The sequence below is a fragment of the Glycine max genome, chromosome 19 (genome assembly GCF_000004515.6).
Source record: "Glycine max cultivar Williams 82 chromosome 19, Glycine_max_v4.0, whole genome shotgun sequence".
Taxonomy (NCBI): Eukaryota; Viridiplantae; Streptophyta; class Magnoliopsida; order Fabales; family Fabaceae; genus Glycine; species Glycine max.
The window spans coordinates 1,502,382-1,524,828 of record NC_038255.2 but is presented as its reverse complement, the minus strand read 5'-3'; the positions used below and the strand labels follow the sequence as shown (position 1 = coordinate 1,524,828).

The 22,447-nt window shown below is 29.5% G+C and overlaps 2 protein-coding genes across 3 annotated transcripts; one reads left to right on the top strand and one right to left on the bottom strand.

Moving 5' to 3' along the window:
- Positions 1-2,388, top strand: LOC100806117 (GDSL esterase/lipase At5g14450). 2 transcript variants are annotated; one of them, XM_041012821.1, is made up of 3 exons: positions 1-432; positions 654-924; positions 1,759-2,388. In XM_041012821.1, exons 1-3 carry the CDS (start codon positions 112-114, stop codon positions 1,995-1,997), a joined length of 831 nt encoding a protein of 276 aa, XP_040868755.1. In that variant the 5' UTR covers positions 1-111; the 3' UTR covers positions 1,998-2,388. The 2 variants fall into 2 exon arrangements, with proteins under 2 accessions (XP_040868755.1, XP_040868756.1); XM_041012822.1 differs by having other exon boundaries at positions 292-432; positions 670-924.
- Positions 2,389-5,272: 2,884 nt separating this feature from the next.
- Positions 5,273-6,826, bottom strand: LOC100305542 (uncharacterized). The gene is given in 3 exon segments (NM_001249901.2): positions 5,273-5,724; positions 6,441-6,562; positions 6,765-6,826. Coding segments are annotated over 2 exon segments (303 nt in total). The 5' UTR covers positions 6,553-6,562; positions 6,765-6,826; the 3' UTR covers positions 5,273-5,533.
- Between the last annotated feature and the right edge of the window lie 15,621 nt (positions 6,827-22,447).

Below are 22,447 nucleotides of genomic sequence, written 5' to 3'. Positions count from 1 at the left end.
TCTATAATCAAAGCTCTCACAACAGTTAGTTATCGTTCCTCTATTCATATTGTTCAAGAGTAAATCTTTTTTTTAAGAAAAAACTACTTTACTTCTTAATATTAGTGAAAAATGAGAAAAAAAAACAAAAATAAATTAATTTTTGTATGCCCAAGATTAGGACTAGAACTAGACATCGATGCTTACAAAAAAATCTATATAGATGCTCATAGATGGAAAATTCAAAAACAAGAACTATATGATATATTTTGTATAATAGGAGAAGATGCACCTTTCAAAAGCAGGCTTCCCAAGTCCATGGACTTCTCCAATGCCCTATACACCATAGATATTGGTCAGAACGATCTAAGCTTTGGTTTCATGTCCTCAGATCCACAATCTGTCAGATCAACAATCCCTGATATATTGAGCCAATTCTCTCAAGGATTACAAGTAAACAACCTGGCTTTCTTGTCTTGCTCATATTTCATTTGTATCTCAACTCTATTTGGATAATTTTTTATAAACATTTAAAAGAGAAGAAAAAAAAAAGTTCATAATCTAAAATTAGCTTATGCATGAGTCACATTTAACAATTCTGGCTTCAATTTTAAACTCACACTAAATAATGCACCATTTTATCCAACTCTTGTGTTGCTTTTAATTTGCTTCAGAAACTTTACAATGAAGGGGCTAGATTCTTTTGGATACATAATACAGGCCCAATTGGATGTTTGCCACGAGCAAGTGTGGAGAACAAGCCCAGACCTGAAGACTTGGATTCTACTGGATGTAGAAAAATGGAGAATGAGATTGCTCAGGAGTTTAACAAGCAGCTTAAGGACATTGTGTTTGAGCTAAGGAAAAAGTTACCTACGGCCAAGTTCACCAATGTTGATGTCTACTCAGCCAAATATGAACTGATAAAAAATGCAAGGAATCAAGGTGATCATTTTTAGTTTTTAATTTTAGAGTAAAATATGTTTATAGTCTCTCAAAATATTTCAAAGTTTTATTTCAGTCCTTATAAAAATTTAGCATGTTTTTAGCTTTTATATTTATTAAAAGTAATGTAATTTTAATTCCTCAAAATATTTTAAAATGTTATTTCATTTGATCTCAAATATAAGAAGAAAAAAACATTTGTTTTTTTCTTAAATATAAAAATTTCAATTAACTTTACCTCATTTAATGCTACTATTTTTAAAATACCTTTATGTAATTTAGGTTTTAATTTCAATGATTCCTTTTTATTTCTTATATTCCAATAAAGGTTAAGTTGAAAAAAATAATTTTTTAATGAAGATTGATGTAATTAAATGTGATTAACTAACTTTCTTAATTAGTTTGAGTCAATTTTTTTTCTTATATTTAAGACAGTAGGAAGTAATTTAATTTAATCGATATAAAAATCTAATATATTTTTTAATCCCCACATTTAACTTGGTTTGAACTTAAATATATTTTTGTTCATTAAAAATATGGTATAAGCTTTAATTCTTATTAAAATTTTATTGATTTGTAATCCACTCATAAATGTACAGATTAAAAATAAACAAATTTCGACCGGAACTACTTTAAAAATATTAAACTTTTGTAGTATATGATGTTTAGCAAAGGGCAAATATTACTAGTTTTTTTTTTTTTTATAAGGGCAACTATTACTAGTTTATTACCCGTATGACTTGAATTATATATTTAATTGTACGCGGCAAGATTTTTTTATTAATAAAAATTAATAACTAAAAGTTGAATTATATGCTTAATTGTATGTGGCAGGTTTTATTAATCCAAAGAAGTTCTGCTGTGGCACAACCAATGTTATCCATGTTGATTGTGGTAAAAAGAAAATTAATAAAAATGGAAAAGAAGAATACTACAAATGTAAACATCCATCAAAGTACATTAGCTGGGACGGGGTGCACTACTCTGAAGCAGCAAACCGATGGCTTGCCACGCTCATTTTGAATGGCTCTTTCTCTGATCCACCAATTGCTATAGGGATGATTGGTAATTAAGGTTAATTAATTAAATGAAACCTCTAATGACCCTATAGTTTGGTGAAAAAGAATAATTGGAGTATACCTAGCCAACAAGGGTTGTGAATTCAAAATGCTGTGTTAGAAAAAGGAAGTGTGTTATTCTATTGTCCGTTGTTAATTGCTCCTTTTTATAATCATTGTTGTCTTTATTTTCTTGAAGTTGTCTTAATTATAACGTGAATCAGCAACCCTAGATAAAGATGAATTGCGTCAACTAAATTGTGAGTACCTCTAGGTAGAAAGTGCTCATTGAACCTAGCGAATGCAAAATTCCTGAGATGGGTCAAGGGAGAGCAATCCTTGACTCTATTAGAAAATGCATTAAAATAAAATTCATGATTTTGTATGTTAATGAAATAAAATGGCCTTTTCAAGGTGTTTGGGAGACTATTAGAATTAATTAGATATGTTTGTCTTTCATGTAGTCTTGAATGAAATCTTTAAACTCCACTTGGTCGATGTTAGACTCAATTACTCAAAAAATCTAATGACAAATATTAGTCTAATTAAGAAGATTTTAATTAGTAATTTATAATAAAATACTTAATACTTTAAATATTTTTATTATATTTAATGTTTCATCCAATTAACATCTCCATCTTTTAAAAAATAATTCAATCAATCTAAATCACAAAATATCGAAACAAATCAAATCAAATTTGACATTATATTTAAACGTATTCAAATCAAACCACGATTTATTTAACTACTTATGATTCTTCAAATTAATTTGAGAGTGCAACAATGTCCACAACAACATTCAAACTAGAACCTTTTTGTAACGACAGACAAATGACTATTTCTTAAGGTTACCGAAGAACGAGGTTGTTTAATAAATATCGGTGCGAAACACTCAGCCATGTGCACATGAAGAAAATAATGGGAGTATGGTACATGTGTTAAAAGAGGATGTAACATCTCAAACAAATGCACATGAATAAAAATAATTGGACTTGTTTCAGAGATCGATGATCTGAACCACAACTTCAAAGAAGGAAGTAAGCTAATCGCAAAGGTGGGGAATATATAACTATTTTTGATCGGAAAGAAAAACAATAGATTGAATGTATATATATTAGCCAATAGTGTTTATATTCTTATAAATTAAAATAATTTTAAATTCTCTTCTATGTACATTATAAACTTGAATGATCAGTCTAGAACAAGAATGCTCTTAATTAAGAAGTATATTTTCTTTCTCTTTAAGTCAAGTCTCCTTTTTCATCAAACAGTTAATTTTAATTCTAAAGTTTAATGGTTATATACTCATTTAAATTATTTTATATTGTGAGTGTATATTATATTTTTTCTTATATTTTACTTATACTTTTTATTCCTTTCAATGTTATTACTTAATTTTAATTTTAAATCTTAATAAATTATATTAAATTAAATATATTTTTAGATGAATTAAATCCTAAGATTATTATAACTTAATCAGGCCTAAATTTAATTTATTTTTACAATTTGAAATTTATTTCAATTTAAAATAATAAAATATTAGTAAAAAAATAATATAAATATAAATCATTGTTATTTTTTGTATAAATTTTATTTATATTTTAAAAATACTCGTAGTTGGTTATTATAATTTTATTTAAGTTAACTTGGTTGCGAAATGTAAAATAAATTTGCTATTCACTCTAAAGAAACCTTGTACTAAGCTATGAAACTCTTTCCTTAAAAAAAAGCAATAAAACTCATAGCTGATAGATAATTCTGTTCTTTAAACGTATAAATAAATAAAAAATATTTTCTGTTCATATTTGTAAATTGTAATAAAAATAAATTTTATTATGATAACCCTTGCTTTTTTTAATTTTATCATGTTATCCCTTTATTTTTTTTAACCATTGATTAAACGGACAAGGGATATATCTTACAAGTGGTCGTGACAAAAATCATGTATATTATATCTTACATGTCTTGTCTTTTACACATGCGAAACACAGGATATAACATGTGTGCTATAACAAATGTGTGTTATGACAAAGGGTTTTTTTTTATAGTGTACTAGTGTAAAAAATTACCGTGTCTAGAATTGAAAGTTATTTATATATGTAATTGGGTTTAATTTATTTTAAAAAATGTAATTGTTATTGAAAGTTAAAAAAATGTTGTATTGTTTTATAATAATTGAGGGTAAAAATATTCAGAAAAAAGGATGACGATGTTATTTCCTTTATAATTTATAATTGTTATAAATTGGTTGGGACAAAAATCATCACAAACTAATAAACTTTTTTTCTTTCACCTTTTTTTATGATCAGTTTCTCAAATTGTTGTAAATTAGTCAAACAAACTTTTCACATTGAGTCGAATTTCATTCGTTATGAATTTTATTCCCTTAAGTTAATTTGTAAGCTTTTGTGGGGGTAATTTGATTCACTCTCGACCTTTTCCATCATTAGCATTCAATTATTTAATCCGTTTGGCTAAAGTAACGTAACGTAGTCGTGTCTGTACCAAAAAAGTAATAAATTCATGTCCCCTACCTGAAACTGAAGTCAGCCAAGTAGTGTGCCCAAAACAATTCAATATAATTGAAAGGAAAGAAAGAAAAATCTCTTAACAAAAAGAAAAAAAGTTAAAGTAAGTTTGCCGACACACTTAAATTACTTTAATATTTGCAACTAGAAATTTAAATCTCAATTATGCAACAATCAAGCATACATAACGTATATTCTCCAGATGAAGTCATACTTGATTACTTTCTAGATTATTTGATGTGCTTCAATTCCTTCTGGAAATGCAATTAGCCACGGAGCAGCTAGTAATTTAAATAGTGATAATCCATCTCTCTATAAACCGCTCTCGAGGAGATGATTCCAATGCAAATTTACGACATGAAATAATTAGCAAGTGTTTTAATTGCAGATAAAGATTAATTTGGGAAGGATATGCATCCTATCTTGAAAAAAAAAAGGTGAGTTTGAATCGAACCGTGAAGTGAGAATTGTTTTAATCTTGATGAGTTTTTGAGACCCAATTTGTAAACTATTATTACAAAAAGAAGAAAAAAATTAAAGAACATATAGTATGCATATAGGTGTATCTGATGCACATGAGATTCCGAATATTTATAATAACTACACATATTTATATACCTTCTTCTGCAGAATGCAGATATATAGTTTTCTGATACAAAAACCAAGCTGGAATTAAGCCTGAGATAGACACGATTCATGGATCTCTAAAAGCAATACATGAACGTCTGGTTGAACACATACCAAGATGATGATGATGATGAAACACAGCAGAAACTACACATACAACAATTTCGATACCACACTAATTAAGCACATGGATGGAGTATGAGATGGTCACACACATCGAACTTGGTGGATGCAGTTGATATTTACATATGGTTGAGTTGGTTGATTCAAAAGGAAAGAAGAACCGTGTTCTACACAAACCCTTCAGAACCCTTTTTTTATTCATGATTGAAGCAGGAAAAACCACACCAACACATAGGTTGGATTTTTTTCTTCTCACGTACACAGCAATCATGATCATGTGCGGCACATGCATGGAGCACACCTTGCCCACCTCAATAATTTCCAGCAATGCCCCTTCTTGTTGTTGCCTTTCCTAGTGCTAGAAGAACGACCAAACTCTGATTCGTTTCTGTTTAGTATCTCCCACATCACTTGAATGTCCTCATATTCGCATGCCCTCACATCATTACTTAGCTTCAGTAACCCTGCAATTTTATTTATTTCACAAACATTATTAATCTAATTAACAAGGTTTTCAATTACAGTCGCGGTTGTAGTTCCATCATGTAATCTTTTAACATTTGCTGAATATTCCCATGCAATCACAAAGACCCCAAAACACCTTAATTTTGTGACTTTTTTTATCAATAGGATTTTTACTGCAACAATTCATGCACAATACTATTCAACCAACCCAGTTAGACTTTTTAATGTATCGTTCTTGAAAAACATCTTAAAGTTTGCCACTAAAATCACATTGGTGTACCATATGTTTAGGAGACTTGCTAATTAATTTCGCTCCAACCCCTTTTTCCCCAATTTTAAAATTAAATCACATAAAAATGCTTAATCAAAACCTTCAGAATAGATTATGAAGCCATCACTAAAACAACTAAAGGTAAAATGTGTGTTTTTTTAAGAAAGGTAAAAATGTGTTTTAAATCTCTCAATTTTCTATCAAAATTAGTCTTAATCTTTATACTTTCTAAATAAATTTGAAATATAAGATGACTTATGAGGATTAGAGAGACAATTCATCAAATATAGACTAATTTAGACCAAAAGGACATCTAAAACACATTGATCTCCATTACTAACGAACAGAGACAGATCCAAAATGCATCAACACATTGAAAATCCCAACTAAACTTACAATCACACTAACATAAAAAGAAAGAAAGAAAATGATAAGAAGAGTTACCAGTTTTGCGAATGCCGAGGCGCTTGGCAACGACAAACCAAACCCTCCGAACGGGGAACATCATGTTCTGCCACCACTCCACCCGCCGAGAAACTTTCATCTCCTCCATCATGCACACAATGCTACAATTCGTTTCCACCCCCACAAAAACAAAAAAAAGAAAAGTGTGAATTTGTTTATTACCCTTTTAAATGAAAATGATTAAAGTGAATTCAAAATCAGAACGCAAGCATTTTATAAAAACACAAAAACGCGGAATCGGTTAAAACAAGAAGAGTTGTTGTTGGGAAAGAGGAACTAAAAAGCTATAAGTAAGTAACTAACCGTTAAGTTGAGGTTGTTGTTTGTGTTCCTCGGCGGAAGGGGAGGGACAACGGTTGCGTTGTGAGGAACGGAATAACGAGGGAAGTTGTGTCTTCATAAACTCTCAACGACTTGTTGCAACCGACAGCGCCATCGTGGGTATGCCACGTGTCTCTCTCTAGTTCCATTGCTGAGCTGTGATGGTGTCGTTGAGATTGCGACGTTCCTATGAATGTGGAGAGCTGCTATTGGTTGTTGCTTCCGATGCTTCGTACAGCCATGTGACTATATTATTCTGCGTGGGCCCCACCCCTCGAGATATTTATTAGGACCCAAAAGGGGAATGGATCAAACATTTGCTATCCGTCCAAAACGGGATTCAAAATGAGTGAAGTATTTAATTATTTAGTTTTTTAATTGAATGCCGGGACATACTTTGTTAATTAATATAAGTATTTTTTAAGATTTGTCTTCTTCTTTTTTATTTATTTTAACTAACAAGTTATTTAAAACTTGAAAAATGTTAAACATACACCTTAATTGTGAAGTGGATGAGTAAAAGGAAAAGGGAAATATAAAAAATAAAGAAACTACTAAATGTGATAAATGATGGGATGAAAAAAACACATAAAAAAATATGTGAGATACAAGGTGAGACAGAAGAAAAACTAATAAATATTAATAAAATATTATTTTGTTAAGAAAAAATAGAGATAGAAAAAACATGTGATATTTAAGTATACAAATATAATATTTTTTTAGTTTTTTTTGTCCCACAATCAGAAGAAAATATGATTCTGTTGTATAATAGTTCAACAAAATTATATTTTGTCAAAAGTTAGAAAATTATCACCATGTGGGTGGTGAAAATAACAGTATATGGGTGGAGACATGACTTGCTTGGGAGAGGTGGGGGTATCTATATTTGTTCAGGTCTTTTGGGGTGTAGTAAGAAAAAAGTAGGTTCAGGAAGTAAGAGTCCATGCTATATTTGTGTGGTTCATTTTTTTTTTGGTCTAGTGTTCGTTTCTATGGGTGTTCACGAGTCTTATACTACATATTCTGCTACTAATCTACATTTAAATTTCACCTATTTAGTTAAGATTTGGAACATGCATGGCAAACAGATTACTAAATGTAGTGTTTTTATATTTTATTTAGTTATAGAACAATGGACAATAAAGAGAATTATTACATTGGTCCTGTTGCATAAACTGGTTTGAAGCGGAAGAATGTGCTTCAAGAAAAAAAGGATTAATAGGCAAAATATGAATAGGAGATCCACACAACATACACCATAGGCTAACATAACATCGAGGACACATAATGAGCAGTTGGCTACAAATAGCCAATATACTCATCCAAGTTCAAGTCTAAACCCTTCTTGCAAGAAAAGGAGCAGAGTTGGAAATCATTCTATTGGTCTAAATCTAATTAAGAGATTTCAGCAAAGTAGTCAAAATTATACACATGAATGTGTTGGTAATCAACAACCTAATTTGACTTTTGCAACTTCAGCCTTATAGTGTTCATCTACACCAATGGTTGGAGTGAATGCAAAATTCAATGAAAGATGTGATGTTCTTGAGCTAGATGAATGTATTTTATGAAATGATTATATAATCACAGAGTTCTTTACCTTCAACATACTGAGTGATTTCTACTATATTTCATGTGACCAATTTATAGATGCTAGCGAAAGTTCTGATGAAGATGAATTAGTTACAAAAGCAAATGTTGTTCAAATTGATACAAACCATAATAGTTCTTAAAACAATTAAATATATTTTGTTATTTAAATGTAATGTGTCAGGGTTTAACAAGTTATTATATGCATATTGTTGCATAATATTTTGATATTGGAGATCCACTTATGATGTGTCAATATTGTGAAGCATTGATGCGGTATCAAGAAATGATGCATAAGTATAGACATAAACCAAATCCTAAATTTCATCTATGAGGTGGTGATGGAAAAGTGCAACTACTATTTCTAAAGACACCTCCTCATGTACTTCAACATCTTTTGTTTGACAACAAATTTGATGACAATAAGAATTTTCAGCAACATATTCAGACATATAACATGATGTTTGCATTCACATCACCCAGAGTTAAGCTGGATAGGTTGATAAATAATGGTAGAGGACCACTCAATGTTCACATTCAAGGTCAAGCATGCCACCAAATTGGGAGTTTATTGCCTATGAAGGGACAAATTCCAAGATTTGCACAACTCTACATTTATGATATAGAAAATGCAAAATAAGATTCAAGTATGGGGGGGGGGGGGGGGGGGGGTAAAAACATTTATCCCTAATTTTTTTTCATATGATAAGTTTTATATCTTTACTGACATCAAATATGAAACTTGACAACTTTTTTAAGGGCAGCTCTAGCATTGATCTGAACATAGTTGCAAGGTTATCAACTATGCTTGATGAATTGAATACACAGGCAAAATGTTTAAGGATGGCCCAAGATAGACTAAAACAACAACCTGTCCAAGGGATAAATTATAATTAATTTCTGATAGACACAAGGATGGTAGAATATACAACACACCCACTGTTTCTGAAGTTGCTGCAATAATACCAAGTGATGTTGATACAACATTTAATAGATTTATCCTCATGGAGACACAAAGTGGTAAATTACATCGAATAGATGAATTACACACAAGTTACTTGGGATTTTAATATCCTCTTTTGTTTCCTTATGGTGAGGACGACTATAAAGATCATGTCCTTCATCGAGCTACAGCCAAAACAGCAAGTGCCAAAAGAACACACCTTACTATTAGATAATGACTTTGTTTTTTAATACAAAGTACAACTAGAGAAGTTCAAACTCTATTAAGGTCAAGAAGATTGTTTCAACAATTTTTGGTGGTTGGATATTTGATGCTTGAATCGGAGAGACTATCTTTCATTAGAATGAACCAGACAAAACTAAGAGTAGACGAATTATCCAATTTATCATATTCAAGTTCAACTACACAAAGTCAAGGTTCGAATAAGGGAAAAGAGTTATATTTCCTTCAAGTTTTATCGATGGTCATAGATATATGAATCAATTATATCTTTACGGTATGGCTATTTGTAGTCATATTGGTTTCCTGATCTATTTGTCACATTTACCTACAATCCATGTTGGCTTGAAATTGAAAGACTTATTGATCCCTTACATTTGAAAGCTTTTGATCGTTCTCATGTTGTTTCAAGAGTCTTCAAAATGATGTTAGTTGAACTACTTGCAGATTTAACTAAAAAAACATATATTAGGAAGAGTTGTAGCATGTAAGTATATATTTGTCTAAGTATATATTTGGTATTCACGAATATAGTTATTTATTTTAGCTATTAATTTGCTCTAATATAATTTTTTTTATACTTTCTTGATTTTGTAAACATGTATACCATTGAGTTTCAAAAGCGTGGACTACCACATGCACATTTGCTTCTCTTCATGCATCCATCTTACAAGCATCTTATTGCAAATGATATTGACAAGATTAATTCAGTAGAGGTACCATGTGAACATAATCAGAAAGAGTTGTACAACTTGGTGAAGTTACACATGATCCATCGACCATGTGATTCAACCAACAAATCATCACCACGCATGAAGAGTGGAAGGTGCTTTAGGTACTATCCTAAAAAATTTCAGTAGTCAACATCTCTTGAACAAGATGGATATTCTATTTATAGGAGGAGAAATAATGGTCATTCTATTATAAAAATGGTATTAGTCTTGACAACAAGAGTGTGGTCCCTATAATTCGATTTTGTTGATGAAATACCATGCACACATTAACATGGAATGGAACAATCAAAGTACTTCAATTAAATACTTATTTAAGTATATCAACAAAGGTTACAATCACATTACAGCTTCAATCTGCTCAAATGAACATGAAGGTTCATATGAAAATAAGGCAATGGATGAAATCAAATAATACCTTGATTGCAGGTATATATCATCATCTAAAGCATGTTGGAGAATCTTTTCTTTTGCAATACATAATAGTAAGCCAGCTGTGGAGAGATTGTGCTTTCATCTTCCTGGAGAATAGGTTGTGTATTTTAAGGATGATGATTGTATAGATGATGCCCTTTCCAAACCAAGTGTAACTGCATCAATGTTTACTTTTTGGATGGCTGCCAACCAAATGTATCCTGATGCTAAAAATTTGACATATGATCAATTTGTTTCAAACTTTGTGTATGAAAAAAAGCAAGAGATGTTGGAAACCAAGAGAAAAAAAGGTTATACAATTGGAAGACTAATTTGGGTTCCTCCAAATACAAGTGAATTTTTTTATTTGAGGATGATGTTAACAATTTGTAAGGGTTCTACTACCTATGAACAAATCAGAATTATGGAAAATGTTGAGTATTCCATTTTCAAGGAAGAATGTGTTGCCATGGGATTTCTTGATGATGACAGAATACATTGAAGCCATTAGAGAAGCAAATGAATGGGGTTCAAGTCATTATTTAAGAAAGCTCTTCGTGACAATGTTGTTATCAGACAACATTAATAGACTGGAGGACGTGTGGAATCGAACATGGCAATGTCTTTTTGATGGAATTCTTTATGAGCAAAAAAAGTTGACAAATATAACAAGTATTTTTTCTTAATTATTAACTACAAGTCATTTTTATCATTTTTCGTTCTGCAAATTGAATAACTTACAATTCTAATTTTAATTTTTTTTTTTTATAGATTTACAACTTTGTGATGAAGATATAAAAAATTTGACAATGTTGAAGATTGAAAAAATATTGGAGGAAAGCATAAAGAGTCTAAGGGATTACCCAATGATTTCATATCCCAGAGGTTATGTTAGAAGTATGTGGGGGAAATCGACTAATCATGAGTGAACTTGATTAAGATGTGAATCTTCTAAAAGCTAAATATCAAATACATTTGAACTTAGTTACAAGTATTTTTTTTATGGAATAAAATAGTAATTTTTACTCATATTATTGATATTGATTTTATATATATCATGTATAACAGATGAGCAAAAGGAAATCTTGCACAAAAATATTGATGCTGTAAAAGCTAAAAAAGGTGGTATGTTTTTGTTATATGGGTACAGTGGTACCGGTAAAACTTTCATGTGGAAGACTTTGGCAACTTTAGGTCTTAACCTGAGATTGTGTTAACCATAGCATTGAGTGACATTGCTTCTCTTCTATTGCCTGGTGGTAGGACAACACATTAAAAATTCAAAATCCTTGTTCCAACTCTTAATACCTCTATTTATAATATTCACCAAAGGAGTGAACTTGCGGAGCTTTTGAAAATCTCAAAATTGATTATATGAGATGAAACTCCAATGACACATAAAGACTATTTCAGGGCTTTGGATAGAACTTTAAGATACATTATGGGATTTAGTACAGACAGTGGTTTATTGTTTGGCGAAAAGGTTAAAATTTTTCATGGAGATTTTCGGCAAATTTTACTAGTCATTCTAAGAGGAGATTGTTCAGATATTGTACATGCAACTATCAATGCATCCTATCTTTGGGATTATTGTCATGTGTTAACATTGACAAAAAAATATGTGTTTGCAAAGGAGCATAGCAACCATAACTGCTACTGAACTAAATCAATTTTCACAATGGATATTGGATATTGGTGATGGGAAAATATCTGAACCTAATGATGGGTAAGCTAAAATTGAAATACCACCAGAATTCTTGACCTCTGAATTTTATGATCCTATCGCTACCATAGTAGAGAGCACATATCCAAATTTGTTGCAACATTACAACAATGAATATTTATTGCAATGCCGAGTAGTTTTGGCTTCCATGATTGAGATAATGGATCAAATTAATCAATATCTCATGTCACTAATTCCAGGTTTTTCATTTAATTTTAAAACATAAATTTATTCTATTACGTTAAGTGGAGAAACATTTAACTTCAAATATTACATGGCTTAATAAAGTTTTTCTCTATTGTTGTAAGAGAAGAAAAAGAATATTTAATCTCAAACTCATTTGATAGAACATAGAATGGAGAAAACCAGAATTTTGAAGCACTAACACTTGAATTATTGCATTTTTAAGAACTTTTGGACTTCCAAATGATTGTGTCAAGCTTAAAGTAGGTACCCCAATCATGCTCTTAAGGAATATAAGCCAAGCTGAAGGTTTGTGTAATGGTACCAAATTAGTAGTAACTATACCTTTCAAAACTAGTGTTTAGCCATGGACAATTGTATGTAGCAATTTCTAGAGTTCAAAGCAAACATAGTTTAAAAATCTTGATACATGACTCAGATAAAAAACCAATCAATAGTACTATCAACGTAGTATTTAAAAGAGGTGTTCCATAATGTTGAGCAAGTGCATATTTAAATTAACTGAATCTAATAGTATCACGGTTTTCTATACACATACTTTATATTTTTTAATGCAATAGCAAAAATATATCCACCTAATACTCATCATGTGCAGATGAACATTTAGTAGATAATTTTATTTCGAAACAAGAGAAGGGTAGGTAAGTTATTGTCATCTTCAGATTTGGATATTTATGAGTGTCGCAATGTGGGTCACAATGCAACGACGATAAAAAGATAAAGGGTTTTCCAACAAGAAAATTGGGGGGTCACCATCAAAATTTATTTAAGGAAAACGTCGGAAAAATGAAAAAAATAAATAAGGAATGATCTACAATTTGAGAAAAAGGGTTCGTGAGTTGTTTAAGCACGTGGTGGAAGGTATCAGCACTCCACGCGTCACCCGTCATGAAGACAACACCCTTTAATCGAGTGTGTTAAAAATAAAGTAACTCCTTTGAGAACATAAGTTATATTTGTTATTTTTTTATTTAGAAAAAGAAAACAAAAATTTATTTTTAGAAAAAGAGAATTTTGTATTTTTTTTGTTTTTTAAAATCAACAAGGGGTTTCCCCTCACTCCTACGTATCTCCAGGTGCAATGAGGAAATCAAACATATATAATTCTTTGGGTAGAAAACAACTTGTGTGTTGGATTGATTTTATTTTTTTTAAAAAAAATTATTTTAATTGCGTGAAAAAGAGTCATTAAGTCATTGGACCTTGAAACTTTGAATTGTAAGAAAAAGCAGAGAGAATCACTTCAGACATTAAACCTTGAAGTGATGTCAAGTAATGTATAATTTTCATTGAGAAAAAGGAGAATTAAGTATTTGTTGAGTATTTTTACCTTTTTTAGAAAAGATTTTGGTTTTGCGGTAAAATTTACGAAGTCAAGAAAGTCGAAGATCATGCATGACATTCACAAAATTTACTCATACGTTGTTAAAACACTACCAATCAAGTCGGAGACCTAGCATGGAGTGCATGAAACGTAAGGGCATACTAGAGAATACTAATGCAGAATTGCAAAATAAATAATTGACATAACACTATGTTATTAATTAAATGGATGAGATGTGCGTAAATAAATAGAGTGTGTTTGGAAAATGATAGAATAGAAGCAAAGAGCACACTTAGTAATCGAGGGTGCGGGGTTAAAATGTGGGGGGGGGGGGAAATAAAATAAATAAGTAAGAGAATATTTACCACACATTATTAATTAAACTAACTAATTAAGCAATGATAATAAAAAAACAATCAAATTGAAGAATAAAAAAATAATAGAGACAAACAAAAAAATAAAATAAAATAAAAAGCTATCAACTAATTTACTTGTTTATTATTATTATCATTATTATTTATTATATTTTTTGGATCAAAGTCAAAGGGTTGACTTTGACTTGATCAACACAAATGGAGCACTAACATGGCAAACTTGGTCATCAACCTAAGTGGTAAGGGTGCATTCATAGAGGAGAGGGTATAGCTAGTATTGTTTATTTTTATTTCATATTTAACAAAAATATGCTAGGCACAAAATGAAAGGGGGTGTATGCCCATCAGAATTATTAACTGTACTCCTAGTAGTCCTTTTTTTCCTACAAACTAGGTCTAACCATTCCTACCCATTTCAACTCTTATATTTTTTTTATTATTATGATTAGGGTTAGGGTTTGAACCAAGTCAGAGCGACTTGGTCTAACCCGCAAGCAAGGAAAAGGCTTGGAAGACCCTAGGTGCAGCAACACCCTAAACAATGCTGGGAGCGCAGCATCACCATAAAGGGAGGCACGAGCCCTGACGCCACGGGGCATAGGGTATGGCAGCGCAAGGCCGCCACGGGACTGGTGACAACGAGACACGACACAACGACATGATGGAGGACACCAAGAGTCGTGAAAACCCCAGCCAAATAGCACGGGAGGCGCGAGAAGGAACCACCTTGTGTGACCTTGAGCCGCCACGACGTGGTGGTGCGAGGGCCACAAGGCCAGTGACTGCGAGACGTGCGACAACGGCAACGAGAAAGCCAACATCTCTCATGCAAACGGGATGAAAACGCGAATACCCACTAGCAAAGGGGCGTTGAACCCTAACGATGGCCTTCAGGACACCGCGTACCGTGACGGAGACTTGCCGTGCCACGACAGAGTTGCGGGCGAGGCGGCTTGTAACATGTTTGTCTCGCTAAAGCTGGTCACATAAGCAAAACTAACAACAAATACAACAACACCAATACAACAATAATAAGGGAGATGATGGCGAGATGAAACAATCAAATTAGCACACCTCCATCAGATCACAAAATGTAGGGAAAGGATGAGAAATATAAGAAAAGAAGGGGAAAGAAAGAGCGAGGGAAAGTGAGGGAATACCTGGGAGACCCATCTTCCTTCTCTGGCAGCAGTGCCAAGTGGAACAACCTGGTTGGTCAGTCTTAACTACTCCAAGATTCGTGTCGCTCCCCAAGAAAAGCCCTGACTCCCTCATCCCCTCCATTTTTTTACTGCTCTATCCTCTCTGTCCTGTTTCACCTAATGGGCTCTCAAAGAGAAATCATTAGGTTCTTTTGGGCTCCTTTTTATATATATTTTTTATTCACCCTCATTAGCATTATTATTACTTTTTTTTTAAAATACCACACTCGGATTCAAACGAAATTAGGGTCTAACAGTGCATTGATTAGTATTATACTGTACCATTTTAAATAACTAATATTTTAAGTGATTAATGCAGTAGCTTTGTCAATCCTGTGGCTTTTGGAAACAATCATTTTAATCAATTCCACCTGATTTTTTGAACGTAAGTTTTAACATTTAAGATTGCAGAAAAAATTGATACATGGTTAACATTTTATCACCACATCTTCTCATATTTTCATGTGCAGACTAGATTAACAAAACCTTGCATGTTGGATTCCATTGACAATTGGTCCCAGGTTTGATTCCATGTACATTTTCATTCAGTTTTTAGTCCTTATATGACTTTTTAATATATTTAACATGGTATTAGATTCTATTGAAATTTGCTGACAGGTTTGAATTCATGGGAAAAAAATAAGTATTTAATTTGTTTGTTTTGTAGTCATGGAAATTTCAATTTTATCTTTTTAATTAAACTAGCACTGTTATGCAGGTAACAGAGAATGGAGAGAAGATAAGCCATTGATTATCGATACATGTATAATTTAGATAGAATTAGACATGACTTGATCATTAAAAAGTTTGTCTTATATTATTATTTTAAGTTATTTGATACTTTTAATATTATAATATATATATATATATATATATATATATATATATATATATATATATATATATATATATATATATATGTCTTGATATAAATCATTTTCAGTTATTTCACTGTAAATTTAAATCTTTATTCTATACTAGCAGAATTTTCCATGAGCTATTAATTAAACATGTCAAGAAAAAGAAAGAGAATCAACTAAAGTTATTTTTCACGCTGCATAATTTACGGGAATTTTTTTTGTTTTTATTTTTCTTAACATTTATATATCATGAACTTAGACTACACACATCTTTAAATTTGTATTGTTAACAGAATAATTAATTAATTAATTAATTACAACTACAAACATTTTAATTAGTGCACAACAAATCTAGTTTCTCTGATGTCTCTTTTTAAGTTGTTCATGTGTTACCCATTCAAAACAACAGGAACAATCAAAGTTGTGTTCATTATACAAACCAGGCCCTGGGTGCCTACGTGTCACGTTGTGGTTAACCCACTTTCCCGCCCAAAAATGTCACATCCTACTACAGTGAATGACTTACAAAATGATGTGTTTCCAATACATTTTACTTTTCCCGATGCGCTTGGGTAACCGAAATGCCAAGCATTTATTGTGGCATGTGTTTTACCATTTTCATTTATTGCTGCACGCCTTTTCCTTTTGTCTTCCAGAGTGTCATTTTGTTTTTTACCATTTTCACTTTCTCTCATTTCTCTCTCCTGAAATGCTATCTCCCCCTTCTCTGTTCCTTCTTTCCATTTATTCATTCTCCCTGTTTTTTTACATCTAAAGCTGTGATTTTTTACACTAAAACTGTGATTTTTATCTCAGATTCCATGACAACGATATCGTATTTGTGTTCCTCTCCAAGTTTACATTTCTATATCGTGTTCTTGGTAGAAGAACACATCAAAGCTGTCATTTTGATCTCAAAACTCTTTGAGTGCAGGTTCGTTTTCTTTGTGACTTCTGACAATACAAAGGTTTAAATTTTTTTTATTTTGTTTTCTGACTTCTCTCATTACCTTCGTTATTGTATGCAGAGAAGGTGAAAGAACACTAAAGCTGCGATTTTTATCTCCAAAAAGCTTCAATTTTTATCTCAAACAAATTTGTTTTCTTTATTTCTCTGTTTACGTTTTCTTTGTTTCTTTGTTTCTCACAATACAATAGCTTATATTTTTTTAGTCAACCTCTATTGCATGCAGAAAAGGTGGAAGAGCACACTATAACTGCAGTTTTTATCTGAAAACTCCACGAGTACGAGTTCATTTTCTTTGTTTTTTTGGTTTATGATTAAATTTTTTCATCTTCGTCAGCTTTCTCAAACGTGTTCATTCTTTCTAATACCCATTTTTTGGGGGTTTTATGATTTTTTGCAAGACAAAAGCTTTAATTTTTTTTGGGTGTTTTCCCTTTATTTTGTTTTCTGAGTTCTCGCACTACAAAAAGTTTAAAATTTTTTTTTATTTTGTTTTCTGACTTCTCATAATACTTTCGCTATTGTATGCAGAGAAGATAGAAGAAAAAACTAAAGCTATGATTTTTATCTACAAAAAGCTTCGATTTTTATCTCAAACGGGTTTATTTTCTTTGATTCTCTAACTACGTTTTGTTTGTTTCTTTGTTTCTCACAATTCAAAAGCTTAAATTTTTTTGTGAACCTCAACCTTCTCTGATGTCCCACTTTTTTTGGGTTTTATGATTTTTCGCAAGACAAAAGCTTTCATTTTTTTCGGTGTTCTCCCTTTATTTTGTTTTCTGAGTTCTCACACTACAAAAAGTTTAAATTTTTTTATTTTATTTTCTGACTTCTCATAATACCTTCGCTATTGTATGCAGAGAAGATGGAAGAAGACACTAAAGCTGTGATTTTTATCTACAAAAAGCTTCAATTTTTATCTCAAACAGGTTTATTTTCTTTGATTCTCTGACTACGTTTTGTTTGTTTCTTTGTTTCTCACAATTCAAAAGCTTAAATTTTTTTGTGAACCTCAACCTTCTCTGATGTCCCACTTTTTTTGGGTTTTATGATTTTTCGCAAGACAAAAACTTTCATTTTTTTCGGTGTTCTCCCTTTATTTTGTTTTCTGAGTTCTCACACTACAAAAAGTTTAAATTTTTTTATTTTATTTTCTGACTTCTCATAATACCTTCGCTATTGTATGCAGAGAAGATGGAAGAAGACACTAAAGTTGTGATTTTTATCTACAAAAAGCTTCAATTTTTATCTCAAACAGGTTTGTTTTCTTTGATTCTCTGACTATGTTTTGTTTGTTTCTTTGTTTCTCACAATACAAAAGCTTCAATTTTTTTTGTGAACCTCAGCCTTCTCCGATGTCCCACTTTTTTTGGGTTTTGTGATTTTTCGCAAGGCAGAAGCTTTCATTTTTTTGGGTGTTCTCCCTTTATTTTGTTTCCTGAGTTCTCGCACTGCAAAAAACTTAAATTTTTTTTTGTATTCCTGAGCCTTTTACAATTTGTGTTGCATTTTGGGTTTATATTTGGATCATTGGGTAATTTTTTTTTTGTTTTTTTATTTTTCGCAACCCAAAAGCTTAAATTTTTTTGGGTGTTTTGCCTTTATATCTTTTTTCTTTAATGCTAGCTGAGGTATTTCAATGGATTATATTTTTATATTTTTTCAATCCCTTTGAGTTAGACACTTCCAACTTTGATTTTCAAAGATATGACATGTTTTATTATCACATATATGTCATCCTTTATTTATATGGTCAGATGATTGAATATGGTAGTTTTGGACTTCTTTGTTTATGGTTCTTTTTTGGTTACACGGATTTCAATTTACATTTTGATGCAGAGGCTCTCAATATTCGTAGCTTGAATTATATTTATTCATTAATATAGATGATCAGGAAGCAGCAAAATTGAAGTGATGATGACCCCATTTGATTGATGAAGAAATTTTTATGTTACTTTATTTTAACAGTTTAAAGTTGTAATTTAATAATTATGATTTCCAGATAACGTATTTTATTAATGATAGATTATATGAGTCATGTTGAGTGTTTGATCAATTCAATTTCATGTAATTTTTTTAATGGCTGGATTTCATATATATACAATTTTATTATATATTTCAGAAAGAATAATGTTCATGTTACTTTAGTTGAAACTTGTATAACAAAAAATTATTGAATTAATAAATAAATTTGAGAGAAATAAAAAAAATGTTAGGATGATGAGTTAACGTTTTAATTTTCATTTTAAATCATATGAAAATAATGATCAATTAGGGAGTTTGGGTGATTAATCATAATTTAGACGATGATTTATTCCTAATTAGTAGGAACTTAACATTCAATTTTAAATATTATAGTATCAATTTTAACATATTATTAAAAAAATTACAATTTGGTATTTATTTTTATCGTAATCATTGTCAATTTATTGACGTTTAATTAATAAGCATATTTTATTTGTATTTTTGTTAATTTTCATTTCAAATTAATAGGTACTTAAGAATCAATTTTAAATATTATGTTAGGATATAGAAATAATCATAATTTTCAAATTAATAACCATATATGGAAATAATAAAAATTTAGACGATGATTTATTTCTAATTAGTAGGTACTTAACAATCAATTTTAAATATTACAGTATCAATTTTAACATATTATTAAAACAACTTCAATTTTGTATTTGTTTTTACCGTAATCATTGTCAATTTATTGACGTTTAATTAATAAGCATATTTTATTCGTATTTTTGTTAATTTTAATTTCAAATTAGAGACACTTAATAATCAATTTTAAATATTATGTTAGGATATAGAAATAATCAGAATTTTCAAATTAAAAATCATATATGAAAATAATCATAATTTAGACAATGATTTATTCCTAATAAGTAGGTACTTAACAATCAATTTTAAATATTATGTTAGGATATAGAAATAATCCGAATTTTCAAATTAAAAATCATATATGGAAATAATCATAATTTAGACAATGATTTATTCCTAATAAGTAGGTACTTAACAATCAATTTTATATATTACAGTATCAATTTTAATATATTATTAAAACAACTTCAATTTTGTATTTGTTTTTGTAGTATTCATTGTCAATTTATTGACGTTTAATTAATAAGCATATTTTATTCGTATTTTTGTTAATTTTCATTTCAAATTAATAGGAACTTAAGAATCAATTTTAAATATTATGTTAGGATATAGAAATAATCATAATGTTTAATTTAATAACCATATCTGGAAATAATCATAATATAGACGATGATTTGTTCCTAATTAGTAGGTACTTAAGATTCAATTTTAAATATTACAGTATCAATCTTAAGATATTATTAAAATAATTTCAATTTTGTAGTTTTTTTTGTCGTAATCATTGTCAATTTATTGACGTTTGACTAATAAGCATATTTTATTCGTATTTTTGTTAATTTTCATTTCAAATTAATAGCCACCTAAGAATAAATTTTAAATATTATGTTAGGATATAGAAATAATCATAATTTTCAAATTAATAACTAATATCAAAATAATCATAATTTAGACTATGATTTGTTCCAAATTTGTAGGTACTTAACATTCAATCTTAAATATTATAATATCAATTTTAAGATATTAGTAAAATAACTTCAATTTTGTACTTGTTTTTGTCGTAATCATAGTCAATTTATTGACGTTTGATTAATAAACATATTTTATTCGTATTTTTGTTATTTTTCATTTCAAATTAATAGGCACCTAAAAATCAATTTTAAATATTATGTTAGGATATAAAAATAATCATAATTTTTAAATTAATAACCATATTTGGAAATAATCATAATTAAGACGATGATTTATTCCTAATTAGTAGGTACTTAACATTCAATTTTAAATATTATAGTATCAAATTTAACATATTATTAAAACAATTACAATTTTGTATTTATTTTTATCATAATCATTGTCAATTTATTGACGTTTAATTAATAAGCATATTTTATTCATATTTTTGTTAATTTTCATTTCAAATTAATAGGAACTTAAGACTCAATTTTAAATATTATTTTAGGATATAGAAATAATCCTAATTTTCAATTTAATAGCCATATATGAAAATAATCATAATATAGACGATGATTTGTTCCTAATTAGTAGGTACTTAACATTAAATTTTAAATATTACAGTATCAATTTTATGATATTATTAAAATAACTTCAATTTTGTATTTGTTTTTGTGGTAATCATTGTCAATTTATTGACGTTTGATTAATAAGCATATTTTATTGGTATTTTTGTTAATTTTCATTTCAAATTAATAGGCACCTAAGAATCAATTTTATATATTATGTTAGGCTATAGAAATAATCATAATTTTTAAATTAATAACCATATATGGAAATGATCATAATTTAGACAATGATTTATTCCTAATTAGTAGGTACTTAACATTCAATTTTAAATATTATAGTATCAATTTTAACATATTATTATAACAATTTCAATTTTGTATTTATTTTTTCCATAAATTTATTGACGTTTAATTAATAAGCATATTTTATTCGTATTTTTGTTAATTTTCATTTCAAATTAATAGGAACTTAAGAATCAATTTTAAATATTATGTTAGGATATAGAAATAATCATAATGTTCAATTTAATAACCATATCTGGAAATAATCATAATATAGACGATGATTTGTTCCTAATTAGTAGGTACTTAAGATTCAATTTTAAATATTACAGTATCAATCGTAAGATATTATTAAAATAACTTCAATTTTGTAGTTGTTTTTGTCGTAATCATTGTCAATTTATTGACGTTTGACTAATAAGAATATTTTATTCGTATTTTTGTTAATTTTCATTTTAAATTAATAGGCACCTAAGAATCAATTTTAAATATTATGTTAGGATATAGAAATAATCATAATTTTCAAATTAATAACTAATATTGAAATAATCATAATTAAAACTATGATTTGTTCCTAATTTGTAGGTACTTAACATTCAATCTCAAATATTACAATATCAATTTTAAGATATTATTAAAATAAGCACCTCCATCTCTTGTAGACTACTGGAACTATATAGCTCGGTG

Excerpts from the sequence above, each read along its gene's own strand:
- LOC100806117 (XM_041012821.1), top strand. The coding sequence starts at position 112 with ATGAGAAAAAAAAACAAAAATAAATTAATTTTTGTATGCCCAAGATTA. Across the intron at positions 433-653 it reads AATTCTCTCAAGGATTACAA|AAACTTTACAATGAAGGGGC; the intron begins GTAAACAACCTG and ends AATTTGCTTCAG. Across the intron at positions 925-1,758 it reads AAAAAATGCAAGGAATCAAG|GTTTTATTAATCCAAAGAAG; the intron begins GTGATCATTTTT and ends TGTATGTGGCAG.